The 14,266-nt window shown below is 57.2% G+C and overlaps 1 protein-coding gene across 4 annotated transcripts in view; it reads left to right on the forward strand.

The window, feature by feature from the left end:
* Positions 1–14,266, forward strand: part of SPNS2 (sphingolipid transporter 2) — a 40,528-nt gene that overhangs the window by 24,537 nt on the left and 1,725 nt on the right. For 2 of the 4 annotated variants that reach the window (XR_001896175.3, XR_002517938.2), the window contains 10 exons: positions 2,606–2,742; positions 7,874–8,025; positions 8,295–8,361; positions 9,669–9,811; positions 10,106–10,258; positions 10,361–10,550; positions 10,896–10,961; positions 13,036–13,134; positions 13,223–13,386; positions 13,756–13,916. Coding sequence is in view for 1 of the 4 variants with exons in the window: in XM_003912126.4 (XP_003912175.1) it covers positions 2,606–2,742; positions 7,874–8,025; positions 8,295–8,361; positions 9,669–9,811; positions 10,106–10,258; positions 10,361–10,550; positions 10,896–10,961; positions 13,036–13,134; positions 13,223–13,386; positions 13,870–13,912 (1,214 nt within the window). In the remaining 3 variants the exon portion in view is untranslated. Of the gene's footprint in view, positions 1–2,605; positions 2,743–7,873; positions 8,026–8,294; positions 8,362–9,668; positions 9,812–10,105; positions 10,259–10,360; positions 10,551–10,895; positions 10,962–13,035; positions 13,135–13,222; positions 13,397–13,755; positions 13,917–14,266 lie in introns of all 4 variants that reach the window. The other 2 variants (XR_001896176.3, XM_003912126.4) reach the window with 2 other exon arrangements.

A 14,266-nucleotide genomic window follows, 5' to 3' on the forward strand; every position in this document is an offset into this window, starting at 1 on the left:
TCTAGGGGGAGGAATGGGGGGCCACCTCGCTGTGTGACCTAGGGTCTACCCTGCCTTGCTCTGGGCCTCTTCATCCCACCTGGGACCTCCCAGGCCCTTCCCATCACTGGCAGTGGCCTCCCTGTGGAGTCTTCCAAACCTCTTGTTCTGGAAGAACAAAGCCAGGTCACGGCCTTTGCTCAGCATCCCCTCATGTTTTCCTTTCTCACCCATGGACGTCAGAGTCATCACAGTGGGCTCCGGGGCCCCACCCCAGCCTCTTTCCTGCTCCTCCGACATGCTAAGTAAACTGCTGCCCCAGGGCATACGCACTTGCTGTTCTTTTTTTTTTTTTTTTTTTTTTTTTTTTTTTTTGAGGCGGAGTCTTCACTCTGTCGCCCAGGCTGGAGTGCAGTGGCACCATCTCGGCTCACTGCAAGCTCCGCCTCCCAGGTTCGCGCCATTCTCCTGCCTCAGCCTCCCGAGTAGCTGGGACTACAGGCGCCCGCCACCTCGCCCGGCTAGTTTTTTGTATTTTAGTAGAGACGGGGTTTCACCGTGTTAGCCAGGATGGTCTCGATCTCCTGACCTCGTGATCCGCCCGCCTCGGCCTCCCAAAGTGCAGGGATTACAGGCGTGAGCCACCGCGCCCGGCCGCACTTGCTGTTCTTGCCCCAATAATTGCATGATTTGTTTCCTTACCTCCTCCAGGTCCTGGCTGAAATAGCCCCTTCTTTGACTGCTCTATTTAAAGTTGTGGCCGCATGCAGTGGCTCATGCCTGTAATCCCAGCACTTTGGGAGGCCAAGGCAGGTAGATCACTTGAGGTCAGGAGTTCGAGACCAGGCTGGCCAACATGGAGAAACCCTGTTTGTACTAAAAATACAAAAATTATCTGGGCATGGTGGCAGGTTCCTGTAATCCTAGCCGCTCAAGAGGCTGAGGCAGGAGAATTGCTTGAACCTGGGAGGCAGAGGTTGCAGTGAGCGGAGATTGCGCTACTGCACTCCAGCAGCCTAGGCAGCAGAGCAAGACGCCATCTCACAAACTAAACACCAGCTAAGCTACCTATATCAATCAATTTCTCTCAGCTAGGCGCGGTGGCTCACGCCTGTAGTCCCAGCACTTTGGGAGGCCAAGGCAGGCAGATCACCTGAGGTCAGGAGTTGGAGACCAGCCTGGCCAACATGGTGAAACCCCGTCTCTACTAAAAATACAGAAATTAGCAGAGCACGGTGGCACATGACTGTAATCCCAGCTACTTGTGAGGCTGAGGCGGAAGAATCACTTGAACCCAGGAGGCGGAGGTTGCAGTGAGCCGAGATTGTGCCATTGCACTCCAGCCTGGGTGATAGAGTGAGACTCTTGTTTCAAAAAATGTAAAATTGTGGCATCCACTTGCTCTCACACACACCCTTCCAAGCTCCTGTGTCAGCCCCTCCCACCGTCTGACAGGCTGTGTTATCGATTTGTTTATTTCTTTAATGTCTGCTTCTCCTCACTCGAGTAAAAGCTCCATGGGGTCTCTCTCGTTCATTGATGTATCCCGAACACCTAAAATGGTTCCTGGTGCCTTGTAGGTACAAAAAAATTGTTGTTGAATGACAGGATGGAAGGATGGACAGATGGATGACAGTGTTTTCAGCCATTAGGAAAGGCCCTGCAGTGTGCTGGGAGTGAGGGCAGCTGTGTGGTCTGGCAGGTGTGAAATTGGGAGTTCCAGGCCCAGTTCTGCCCTGATTTGCTGTGTGACCTTGCGTAGATCCCTTCCGCTCTCTGACCTCTGTTCTCAAGTAGAATAAGAAGTGCAGTGTGGTAACCTATAAGGAACACAGGCTCTGGAGTCAGGCAACTGGGGTCAGATCCCCACTGGAACATATTGCCTGGGGGGTCTTGGGCAAGTCGCTCTTCCTCTGAGTGTGTCTCCACATCTGTGTGGTGGGAGGGGGCTGGAAAGGTACGTGATACATGAGATCTAGCTGGGCACAGTGGCTCACGCCTGTAATCCCAGCACTTTGGGAGGCTGAAGTGGGAGGATCACTTGAGCCCAGGAGTTGGAGACCAGCCTGGCCAACATGGCAAAACCCCATCTCTAGTAAAATACAAAGATCCGCCAAGCGTGGTGGCCCATGCCTGTAATGCCAGCTACTCAGGAGGCTGAGGTATAAGAATCGCTTGAACCCAGGAGATGGAGGTTGCAGTGAGCCAAGATTATGCTACTGCACTCCAGCCTGGGTGACACAGCAAGACCCTGTCTCAAAACAATAAAAATTTTAAAAAGATAAGTGAGATACGACGTGGTAAGTCCCTAGCATAGTGTCTGGCGTGTAGAAAACATTCAATAAATAGATCTTTGCTCTTTTAAAAAGTACCCAAAGGGCTCACCCAAACCTGGACAAACTGGGCGAACTGGACATACATGGGAGAGGATGGCGTCACGGATGTGCCTGACCTCGTAAGGCCTTTCCCACCTTCCTGAGGTGCAGCTCGGGCTGAAGTTGCCTCTCTGGGCTGCTTCCTTGGTCCCTTTGCTGCACAGACGCTTGGCCTCGAGCCACCGTGAAATGGGCCGGGAGGCTGGGGTGCAGGGACCTGGGCTGGCCCTCAAGCTCTCGTCTCCCTGCAGTGTTCATCTGTAGCTTCATGGTGGCTGCCCCCATCTTCGGCTACCTGGGCGACCGCTTCAACAGGAAGGTGATTCTCAGCTGTGGCATTTTCTTCTGGTCGGCCGTCACCTTCTCCAGCTCCTTCATTCCCCAGCAGGTGAGGCCCGCCCAGGCTTCTCCCCCGACCGGTGTCCTGCTCCCTCCGGCGAGTGGCTAGTCTTACTGGCTGGTGTTAATCCAGCCCGGGGCTTCCAGCTCCTCTGCTTGAACCCCACTGTCTTCCCGGTGCAGAAGGATGAGGTGGCCTTCGGGTACTTTTGTAAACCAGTCCTGTAGCTGGGGCCTTCCCCACACTGGCCTCTGAACTGAGAGCCTTCCAGCCCATGTGGCCTCCTGACTCCTCCTGAGTGGCCCTCTGATTTGGGATGGATGCAAAGAACAAGTCTGGCCTAGGAGTGAGGGCCTTGCGTCCTAGTCCTGGCTCTGCCATTACCTGGCTTTGTGACCCTGGGGGAGTCACTACCCCTCTCTGGTTCTTGCTCAGTTTGTACTTGGTCTGATGACCAGCTAACTTCTTGGGTCGACATCCCAGAGAAACAAACATCAATTCAACACAAACAAGAGTCTTCTCATTTAGCTCCCACAGGCCTGGGCTTGAATATCCCAACTTTGTTGCCTACTTAGCTTTGTGACCTGGAAGAACATACTCTTAACCTCTCTGAGCCTCAGTTTCCTCATCTTTAAAATGGGGATAATACTTCCCAACTTGAAGGTTTCCCATGAGAAGCAGCTGAGCTGTGAAGGTCCAGACCCTGGAACAGGTCGAGTGCCCGGCGAGTCATTGTTTCTGTTCCTCCTTCCAGAGATGAAACCGTTGCCTTGTTAGGTAGTGAGTTTCCCATCTCGAGGCATATTCAAGCAGACAGTGGCAATCACATGATGACTGCTGTAGAGAAAGATGAAGGAAGAAGGGGAGAGCATGATCTGTCTTCAAGGAGCTTTCAAGATAGCCCTGTCCTTGGGAGCACCCAGGCTTCGGGGTAGGAAGATTTGACAGGAGCACCTGTGCTCAGAACCTTCAAGAGGTGCAGAAAAAGTGCTGAGAGTCCTCACTAAAGAGACAGCAGTCTCTTGAAATCCATGGGGTCAGGGAAGGCTTCCTGGAGGAGGTGGCATTTGCGCTGGGCAGGCGGGACTGTGAGATTAGACCTTTTGGTGAAGGTAGCATGGGCAGAGGGAGTCAACCCACAGATGCAGAAATGGTGGAGTATGTTGAAAGGCTGAGGATTGGGCCAGGTGCAATGGCTCGTGCCTGTAATCCCAGCACTTTGGGAGGCCGAAGCGGGTGGATCCCCTGAGGTCAGGAGTTCGAGACCAGCCTGGCCAACGTGGAAAAACCCCATCTCTATTAAAAATACAAAAATTAGCCAGGCATGGTGGTGCATGCCTATAATCCCAGCTACTTGGGAGGCTGAGGCAGGAGAATCGCTTGAACCCGGAAGCTGGAGGTTGCAGTGAGCAGAGATCGTGCCACTGCACTCCAGCCTGGGTGACAAGAGCAAAACTCCATCTCAAAAAAAAAGATTGAGGATTGCATTCTCACTGGAAAGAAAGCAGGGACTGGGTCATGGAGAACCTGGAATGCCAGGCTAGAGGGCCTGGGCTTCCTTCTGTGGCAGTGCTGAGCTCTGGAAAAGTCTGAAGAACAATGGCGGGGTCAGATTTGGGTTGATGGTAGGGACGCTGGAGGGAGGGCAGAGAGAATCAGCAGGTTTGCCAAGGACATCCTTGCTTCATGGGCAGCTTCACAGAGGAGGGTCAGGTCAGGTAAAGCTCCAGGCCCAGGATGGCAAGCAGAGCCTGGCGGCCACAGTCAAAAGGAAGGACTGAACCAGAGGCCTCTAGGGCCCCTCAGGGCCTCATCTTGCCCCTGGCCAGGCCCCTGGTCACCGACCTCTGAGGCTGCTCCTGGGACTGACCAGCAAGTCTAGGACCACCATGCCAGGTCTGGGTCCATCTCTGGGTGTGTGGAAGGGGAGGGAAGATAAGCAAAAGCAGAGGGAGAAACAGGTCACCTCCAGTGAAGCCATAAATTCATTGCAGTCACAATTTGCATCCCATGGGGGTTTCTGGTAGACCTTGGCAATGTGATTCTGAAGTTAATTTGGCAGAGAAAATGCCCAGGAATAGCCAAGAACATTGTGGAAAAAAAATAACGGTGAAAGGGGATTTGCCTCTCAGTTATCAAAATACAGCAATTCTAACTAAAACAGCAGAGGGATGGACTAAGATCAATGAGCCAGAGTCCTCATTTCTACGGGGATTTAGTATAGGATGAAAGTTGCATCTCAGATGAGTGGTTTGGGAAGAACTGTGTATCCAACTGGATTGAAAGAAAAGTTTGGCCTGTGTTTCAAACCGTCCTGCAGAATAAAGTCCCAAAAGGGGAAAGTAAAGCAAAAAGCATGCTCTTAAAATCTAGAACGATAAGCTGGGTGCGGTGGCTCACGCCTGTAATCCCAGCACTTTGGGAGGCTGAGACGGGTGGATCACAAGGTCAGGAGATCAAGACCATCCTGGCTAACACGGTGAAATCCCATCTCTACTAAAAAAAAAAAAAAAAAAAAAAAAAAAAAAAAATCTAGAACTATGAATCAATAAGAAAAAGACAAATAACTCAGTAGAAAAATGGGCAAGGGATAGCTACAGTTTCAGGAGAAAATACCCAAATGGCCAATACATGTCGGAAGAGACAGTGCTCAGCTTCTCTAGTCATCAGGGAAATGCAAATTAGAACAACAATGAGATCCCATTTCACACCCGTCAGATTGGCAACAATTAAAAAGGCTGACAGTACCAAGTGTGATCAAAGCTGTGGGGAATCGGGGACTCCAGCCCTGCTGGTGGGAGTGTAAATTGGTAGAACCTCTTTGGAGAGTGAAATGGCAGGATATTGTAAAACTCTGTGTATCTCCCATGGCCCAGCCTTCTGCTTGGGGTATACACTCAAGAGAGAAACTCTTGTTTCTCTCTTGTAGATACATGCATGTAAGAAGAGCTTGTAGATACATGCATGTAAGAAGAGCAGTAATACCAAAAAAAAAAGAATGAAAAAAAGCAATCTAAACGACTATCACTGGTGCGCACAGTTTAATGGTATATATGACTCTTTCCAAGACAGAGTTTTGCTCTTGTTGTCCAGGCTGGAGTGCAATGGCACAATCTCGGCTCACTGCAACCTCCACCTCCCAGGTTCAAGTGATTCTCCTGCCTCAGCCTCCCAAGTAGCTGGGATTACAGGCGCCCGCCACCACACCCAGCTAATTTTTGTATTTTTAATAGAGATGGGGTTTCACCATGTTGACCAGGCTAGTCTCGAACTCCTGACCTCAGGTGATCCTACCACCTCAGCCTCCTAAAGTGCTGGCATTATAGGCGTGAGCCACCGTGCCCAGCCCTGTGAGACTCAATAGGAAAAGAATGAACAAGAACTTAATTAACCAGCATAAATGGGTTTCAAAAAAATAAGAATGAGGGGGCAAAAGCAAGTTACAGGATAAGATGCGTGGAGGGTTTCCTTTCATGTTCATTTGATTTTTAAATGTTGTTTGTTTTGAGACAGAGTTTCGCTCTTTCGCCCAGGATGGAGTGCGGTGGCGCAATCTTGGCTCACTGCAACTTCTGCCACCTTCTCCCCCACCACCAGGTTCAAGCGATTCTCCTGCCTCAGCTTCCCGCGTAGCTGCGATTATAGGCGCCTGCCACCACGCCCAGCTAATTTTTGTATTTTTAGTAGAGATGGGGTTTCACCATGTTGACCAGGCTGGTCTCAAATTCCTGACTTCAGGTGATCCACTCGCCTTGACTTCCCAAAGTGCTGGGATTACAGGCGTGAGCCACCATGCCTGGCCTGATTTTTATCTTCTTTTCAAAATTTTTGTAGAGATAAGATCTTGCTATGTTACCCAGGCTGGTCTCGAACTCCTGGCCTCAAGCAGTCCTCCTGCCTCAGCTTCCTAAAGTGCTGGGATTATAGGCATGAGCCCCCGTGCCCAGCCTCATGTTTGTTCTTTAAAAGCAAACAGAGGGCCGGATGTGGTGGCTCACGCCTGTAATCCCAGCACTTTGGGAGGCAGAGGCAGGCAGATCAAGAGCAGCCTGGTCAACATGGCGAAACCCCATCTCTACAAAAATTCAAAAATTAGCTGGGTGTGGTGCTGGGTGCCTATAATCCCATCTCCTCAGGAGGCCGAGGCAGGAGAATCACTTGAACCCGGGGCGCAGAAGTTGCAGTAAGTGAGATGGCGCCACTGCACTCCAGCCTGAGCAACAGAGACTCCGTCTCAAAAAAAAAAAAAAAAACGAAAGAGAAGAAAAAGAAATTAATGCAAAAGAGACAAATGACCCAACAGAAAAAGAAGCCAAGGCTGTAGGCAGGTGATTGCCAGGAACAGAAACGGAGGCGAGGAGCTAAGGGCAAATAGGGAGATGGGGACAGGGAGGAGGAGGAGACACAAGCATGAAGGGGTCAGAGATGGGTCAACGCAGGCAGCACCTGCAGGCACAGCAGCCAGGAGCGAGGTGAGCAGATGGAGGGAAGTCAGGGAGACCCGGGGGAGGGCTGGACGTGGGCGATGCTGGCCAGATGGGTGGCCAGGGTGGGGCTGGGGAAAGATGACCAGGCTGGGTTCTCAGGCCCCGGGCAGCTGGGGCATGGAGGGAGCAGGTCCACATCAAAGGGGTCACGCTACCAGCAGCTGGCAGGGCCCCACCCTTCCCCGCTCAGCCAGGCTTTGCCCTTTGATGTGTACAGGGGGAGGGGTTCTGGGTCCCCTGGGCTTCCCTGCCCACTCCCCACTCCACACTGGGCCCTCAGTGCTGCCAGGGCTGGCCCAGCCACCCGGCTTGGGGGAGGGACAGAGTGGAGGGTGGTGGCTTGAGGCTCCCGATGTGGAGTCAGAACCAGGGAGGAGGTCTCCCAGTTGGAGGAGTAGTGGAGACATAGGCTTGTGTCCCCAGTGCCTATGAGGACAGAGGGGCCTGCCTGGGCTATACCACTCTCAAGCTGGGATAGTCCTGGCCCCGTCAGACCCACTACACAGAGGGGCAAACTGAGGCCCGGAGTGGCCGGGGGAGGTGGTATTTACGGAGGTGCAGCCCACCAGCACCCTCACCCTTCTCTCTCCTGGCTCCTGGGCCCTGCAGGGGGAGGGAGCAAAGTGGGAACAAGGGATGAGAGGCAGACAATGGGTAGCTGGTCCCCCAGCATCCTCCACCCCTCCCCACAGTACTTCTGGCTGTTGGTTCTGTCCCGGGGGCTGGTGGGCATCGGTGAGGCCAGCTACTCCACCATCGCCCCCACTATCATTGGCGACCTCTTCACCAAGAACACGCGTACGCTCATGCTGTCCGTCTTCTACTTCGCCATCCCACTGGGCAGGTGAGAGCCGGAGATGCCAGGGGCTGGGTGAGGATCTGGGCAAGGTTCCCTTGGACTTTTGAGTGCTCCTACTCCCTGGGGTTCTGGCCCAGGTGGGTGCCCTCAGAGAACTAAACATGTAGGTGGTCAGCCTTTGAGAAATGCCTGGACCTGCTCCCTGGCCAGCTGGCTGGGTGGGGAGGGTGGGCAGCCTGCCTTGCAGACCAGCAGGCACTCCCTGTCCCCAGCCCCTGTCTCTGCTCAGCCTGATGTGTCTCTCTTCTCTGCAGTGGCCTGGGCTACATCACTGGCTCCAGCGTGAAGCAGGCAGCCGGAGACTGGCACTGGGCATTGCGGGTAAGGCCTACGTCCCTTCCCACGAGGACACTCTTCAGTCCAGATCTCGCCCCAGGGTTGCCCAGAGATGTATCCCAGGCTAGGACACAGACCTCCAGGATTCCTCCCCCAGCTGCCTGGACTCTGAAATCCCTGCCCTTCCAGATGAGTCCAGATTGAGGTGTCAGAGCCAGACACAGCCCTGCCACCCTCAGGGCCCCCAGGCTGAGGGTTGGAATCTCCCGCCCGGGAGTCCCAGGTTGAGAGAATCAAGGATTCTCCCACCACGTCAGGAAATTCCAGGTCCGTGGCAGAGCTTCCTGCTTCCAGCCCTGGCACTGTGCTAGGGTAAGGCTGGGACAAGACCTCTGTGTGGGGGCCCCAGGGTCTGGAGCCACTTCCTGTCTCGCTGGGTTTGGGGCAAGTTACCAAGGCCCCAGGACAGTGCAATCGGAGGAAACAGAGATCCCCAGTCTCTCGGAGGAGCGGAAGCTTAAGACAAAGTGTTTTTTCCTAAAAGCAGGAAGGAAGTGGCCTCCGTGGAATTTCTTAGTGTGGGTGGGGGACAGGTGGCGGGGGCGAGAGGGAGGCCGCAGGCAGAGGAACTCCCCAGCCCAGGGGCTCCCAGTCCCGGGGGCATGCGGGAGATTGTTCTGTGGGGCTGGTGAGATGGAATCCAGGCTGCCAGGATGTCACCCTCCCATCCGGAGAGAAGCCTGGGGCCTTGGAAGTTCTGTTCTGGAAAATGGGCTGGACACAGGGAAGATCCAAAAGGGCTCATGAGCCTCTGTGGGGCCTGCACGGGCCCCCCACCAAATGCCAGCCCACCTGATCTGTCAGTCCAACACTTCATACCCGGACAGCACCTTCCCAGGGCCCCGCGACCGAGGAACCTACATGGGGAACGTTCTCCAGGAATTATCTCCTCCCTGAAAGTCATCATCCCATCTGGCTACTTATCTTCCATTCATCTGTCCATCCATCTGTCTGTCCATCCGTCCATCTCTCCATCCACCTCTTCAGCCATCTCTTCTCCATCCATCCATCCACCGCTCCACTCACCCACCCCCTCCTCCTTCCTTCAGTCTGCCCGGCTTCCCTGTACCCTTCCCATTCTGGTCCTGCCCCTGGTCTGGACAAAGCCTCCAGTCTCTTGACTGACCTCAGCCCCAGCTTTTCTCAGCAGCCCAGTTAGGAAGACTGGGCAGATACCAGCTCAGAGGAGACCCCTAGGGCCTAGAGAAGGCACGGCTTGCCCGAGTCCCTCCTCCTGCAGCAGGGACGAGGCTCACTGGACCCTGGTGTCCTAACTTCCTGCTCCCTGGCAGGTGTCCCCTGTCCTGGGCATGATCACAGGAACACTCATCCTCATCCTGGTCCCGGCCACTAAAAGGGGCCATGCTGACCAGCTCGGGGACCAGCTCAAGACCCGGACCTCATGGCTCCGAGATATGAAGGCCCTGATTCGAAAGTGAGTACCTGGGAAGGGGTCTGGTGGGAAGAGGGAAGGGTGCTGAGATGAGAGGGCCTCTCCCTGCAGGGCAGCCCACCAGCACCCTCAGACAGACACCCCACCACCTCTGCTGCCTCAGTGCTAGGGGGGACATTTTGGCCCCTAGAATCGATTATTCCTGCAGCCTGAACTCTCATCCCTGGAGCCTGTAAGACGAGGCATTCGGGGCCTCCTGTTCCCCAGTGCATGGGGCTGCCTATGGGGGCTGAAGGAGGTCCCTGAGCTCAGTGTCACTGCCTGGCCTCTCCCCAGCCGCAGCTACGTCTTCTCCTCCCTGGCCACGTCGGCTGTCTCCTTCGCCACAGGGGCCCTGGGCATGTGGATCCCGCTCTACCTGCACCGCGCCCAAGTTGTGCAGAAGACAGCGGAGACGTGCAACAGCCCGCCCTGTGGAGCCAAGGACAGGTGGGCCCGCGGGGTGGGCCCGGGGCTGGCGAGGGACCTCGGACAGGAGCTCCTCAGCCTTAGCCCCCTCAACTCATGCCCCACCGTCCTCTGTCCCCACAGTCTCATCTTTGGGGCCATCACCTGCTTTACGGGCTTTCTGGGTGTGGTCACGGGTGCAGGAGCCACGCGCTGGTGCCGCCTGAAGACCCAGCGGGCCGACCCACTGGTGTGTGCCGTGGGCATGCTGGGCTCTGCCATCTTCATCTGCCTGATCTTCGTGGCTGCCAAGAGCAGCATCGTAGGGGCCTATGTGAGTACAGTCGAGGGGCAAGGGTGCCGGGAAGCTGGACCTGGGCCACGGGAGGGTCTGGAACAGGACATTCGGTCTGATTTGCTGGACGTTCCCTTCCCTCGGGGAGGCTCCTGATCTCTGGCTGCCCCTGCTCATCCTCAGCCTGGCCACGGCCTGTCCAGGGCCTCTGGGTGTCTCAGGGCCGCGGGGATGGCTTGGTCTCTGGTTAGCCCATGAATGGATGTGGGCCTGGGAGGGGTGAGGATTCATGGGCTCCCTGCCAGCAGCCAGTGTGTAGGGAGCAGGCTGCAGCTGCTGTGGATGGAGGCACCCCTGATGGTGGCTTTGCATTCTCCTGGGCAGATCTGTATCTTCGTCGGGGAGACGCTGCTGTTTTCTAACTGGGCCATCACTGCAGACATCCTCATGGTGAGCCAGGCAGGCCGAGGTCACCTTGTGCTGCGGACCCAGGCCTCTTGACCTCACAGGGGTGGCTGGGGAGGGCCGGTGAGGGGGTGGGAGAGCTGGAAGTGGGTGGTGGGGAAGGCAGGCCTGCCAGGAATATGAACCCAGAGGCAGGGAGGGGATCAGAGTTTGGGGTCGGCCTCCGGACAGGGCAGGAAAACAGGGTTGGGCAGGCAGGCAGAGATGTGGGGACCGAGTGGGAGAGGGTGTCTCAAGGCTCAGGTTAGTGTCTGGGAGGCTGGCAGTGCCAGGCTGGCACTGAGGTGGTGCTGCCTGCCAGCACTCCTCCCACCCTGCCCTGGGGTCCGAGCAACCATGGGCTCTGCCCTCCCTGCTCAGCCTGGCTCCCAGGCGTGCCTGCGGCTGGAGCCGGGCGGACAGAGGCTGTCTTCACAGGGCCAACAATGGGCTCTAGACCAGCCAGCCAGGGACAAAGGGCTGTCTGAGCAGCCAGCAGGGGCTTGGGTCCCTGGGTGGGGATGGGAGCACCCTGGGAGGAGCCAGGAGTGGGGCTAGGGATTTGTGGCCATCTGGGGGTGGCAGGGGTGTGACACTTGGTCCCGTGGCCAGGGGAGAGTATCTGGGAGGTGTCAGGGCAGGCTCTGGGGCAGAGAGAGGAAGGACTCAGGGGTGGACTCTCAGGGTGCTTGGGGTTGGGCGCCCCAGCATGGCATAGCCCCGGAGATGAGTCTGCCAGGGACCGTGGCTCCTGCACTTCGGGAAGCCTGCCTCACCCCACCCCAAGCCTCCCAGCATCTCCGCTACCCCCGGGGTGTCACTGTGTCCTCCTGAGTCCATGGGCTGGGGCAGTGGCAGGGGTGTGCCAGGGTCACTGCACAGGCCCAGCGTGAAGGGAGGAGTGAGTCTGTGGATCAGGTGCTCTTGGTGCTGGGCACGACCCCTCCCGTGCCTCCACCCCCAGGGAGCTCCTGACAACTGCCAGCAGGGTCAGGGTCCCAGGGAAATCGCGTCCCAGTTTATTAAGTGTCACAGTTTATTCCTGCTGGAAATGGGGTCACTCATCAGGCTCAGGCCTTTTTCTATCCGCCCCCACCTCCCGTAACGGGATGCCCCGTGGGTGCTGGCTGCTTGCACACAATGCCCACTAAGGCTGGCGCTCCAAGGAGGAAAGGCAGCCGGAGTTTGGGGCACAGGGGCTGCCTGGGCACCCACAGAGCTGGCTGTGCCTATCCCAGCTCCACCCCAGCCCCTCCTGACTCTGGCCTGCCCAGCTTTGAAGCAAAGCTCCTGTGGGTCTGGGGCCCAGCAGGGCCTGGCATTCAGTGCTGAGGGTGCCCATGGGTGAGGGGCCAGCTCCCATCCCAGGCCAGTCGAGGCCTCACTTGGTCTTCAGGGAGGGGAAGGAACCAAGATGGGTCTTTAGCTTATTGGGAGGTGAGGACAAATGGCCACGGCTGGGGTTCGGGTTCCCTCGGGAACACGTGCCTCTCTGGATCTCAGTGTCCCCATGACCCAGGGCAGAAGCCAAGGCACCCTGGTCTCAGGAACGGAGGAGCCACCCCAGGAAGGTGGCAGCGCGGCCGTTCCTGATGTCTTGGGTACTCCAAGACTTGGAGGCCTCCGGGCTAATGGCCTCTAGTGACTGGCACCCACGCAACCCCCAAAGTATCCTCCCTTGACCGCATGTAGCTGGGAGGAGGTGCAGATTGTCATTTCTGAGGGGTGTCCTGGGGGCACAGCAGGTTTGAGGCCAGTGATGCTTTCGGTCTGGGACAGACTGCAGTGGTCTGGGTTGAAGGTGTGGAAGCCCCTGGGGCTTAGGGGGTGACTGCAGCTGTGTGTGGAAGGGGCTCAGGGAGGAGAGGGGTGACTGGTGGGAGAGGAGCAGCCAGGCTGGTGGGGTGGGCAGTAGAGGGGACTGTGGGGAGGAGGTAGGGCCCAGCAGGGAGAGGTGTCACGATCCAGGGCAGGGGAGAGTCTGAGGGTGTGGGGGCTTTAGAAGCGCCATGGCCCGGGGCTGGGGCCAGGCGGGTGGGCCTGGCTCCTCTGGCCGCTGACCTGCCTGCCTGTTCCGCAGTACGTGGTCATCCCCACCCGGCGGGCCACTGCTGTGGCCTTGCAGAGCTTCACCTCCCACCTGCTGGGGGATGCCGGGAGCCCCTACCTCATTGGCTTTGTGAGTAACCCTGGGGTGGGGCTGGCCTGGGGAGGTTGGGGGGCTTCAGGAGGGCTCTGCCCTGACATCCACCCCTAAATCCTCACAGATCTCAGACCTAATCCGCCAGAGCACCAAGGACTCCCCGCTCTGGGAGTTCCTGAGCCTGGGCTACGCGCTCATGCTCTGCCCCTTCGTCGTGGTCCTGGGTGGCATGTTCTTCCTCGCCACCGCTCTCTTCTTCCTCAGCGACCGCGCCAAGGCTGAGCAGCAGTGAGTGGGGGTGAGGGAAGGCCTGCTGGGAAGCAGGGACCGTGATAGCCCCTGTGAGCCCTGCCCTGGGATGGCTGGGGAGGGTACAAACCTCCCATGCACCCGGTGGGTGACCTGGTTGCTGGGGTCCAGCCCCCGGACCTTCCCATGCCTCTGGGGCTCAGCACCAGGGTCAGCCTGGAGCTGTGGGGGGCCACAGGGGTGTCCGGTGGGTCCAGACGTGGGTTTGGCTCTGGACTTAGTGGTTGTCAAAGCTGGGACCCCCTCCCCTTCCTCTTACTTTCTGACTTTTCTCCTTTCCTCTTTACTCCTGTCTCTCTCTCCTCTCCCCACCCCTGGGCTCTCCCACCTCCCCCTGGGGCTGACGAGGTCCCTGCCCAGCACCTCCGGTCAGCTGGCCCCCAGGACGCGATGTGCCAGAGCAGTGCCCGGGCCCGGCCCCCGCTGATGCGCCGCCCTGACCCCCGTCCGTCTCTCCCCCAGGGTGAACCAGCTGGTGATGCCGCCCGCATCTGTGAAAGTCTGAGGTGGTGAGTGCAGGCCGGGAGGCCCGCGGGGGCTCCCTGCGGAAGGGGGAAGGCCAGGGTGAGGCGACAGGGAGCACTTTTCTTCGGAGTCACCTCCTGCCCCAGCACATCCCACCAACCCTGGGCTTGGTGTCTGAAGATGTTGCCAGAATTTACTGATGGAGCCATGGGTGGGACAGCAGGCTCCTCCTTCCAGTAAATGAGCTCCCCTTTCCTTCCTTCCAAGGGCTGGGTGGGGCCTCACATAGGTCAGGGCCAGGACTGGCCAGGAACTCCCCACTCTGTCCGGACTTCTGTTCTCCCAGATCCTCCTGGATGTAGCAGGGCCTGACTCCTTGGACCTTCCCTCTGGG

The sequence above is a fragment of the Papio anubis genome, chromosome 17, assembly GCF_008728515.1.
Source record: "Papio anubis isolate 15944 chromosome 17, Panubis1.0, whole genome shotgun sequence".
Classification (NCBI taxonomy): Eukaryota; Metazoa; Chordata; class Mammalia; order Primates; family Cercopithecidae; genus Papio; species Papio anubis.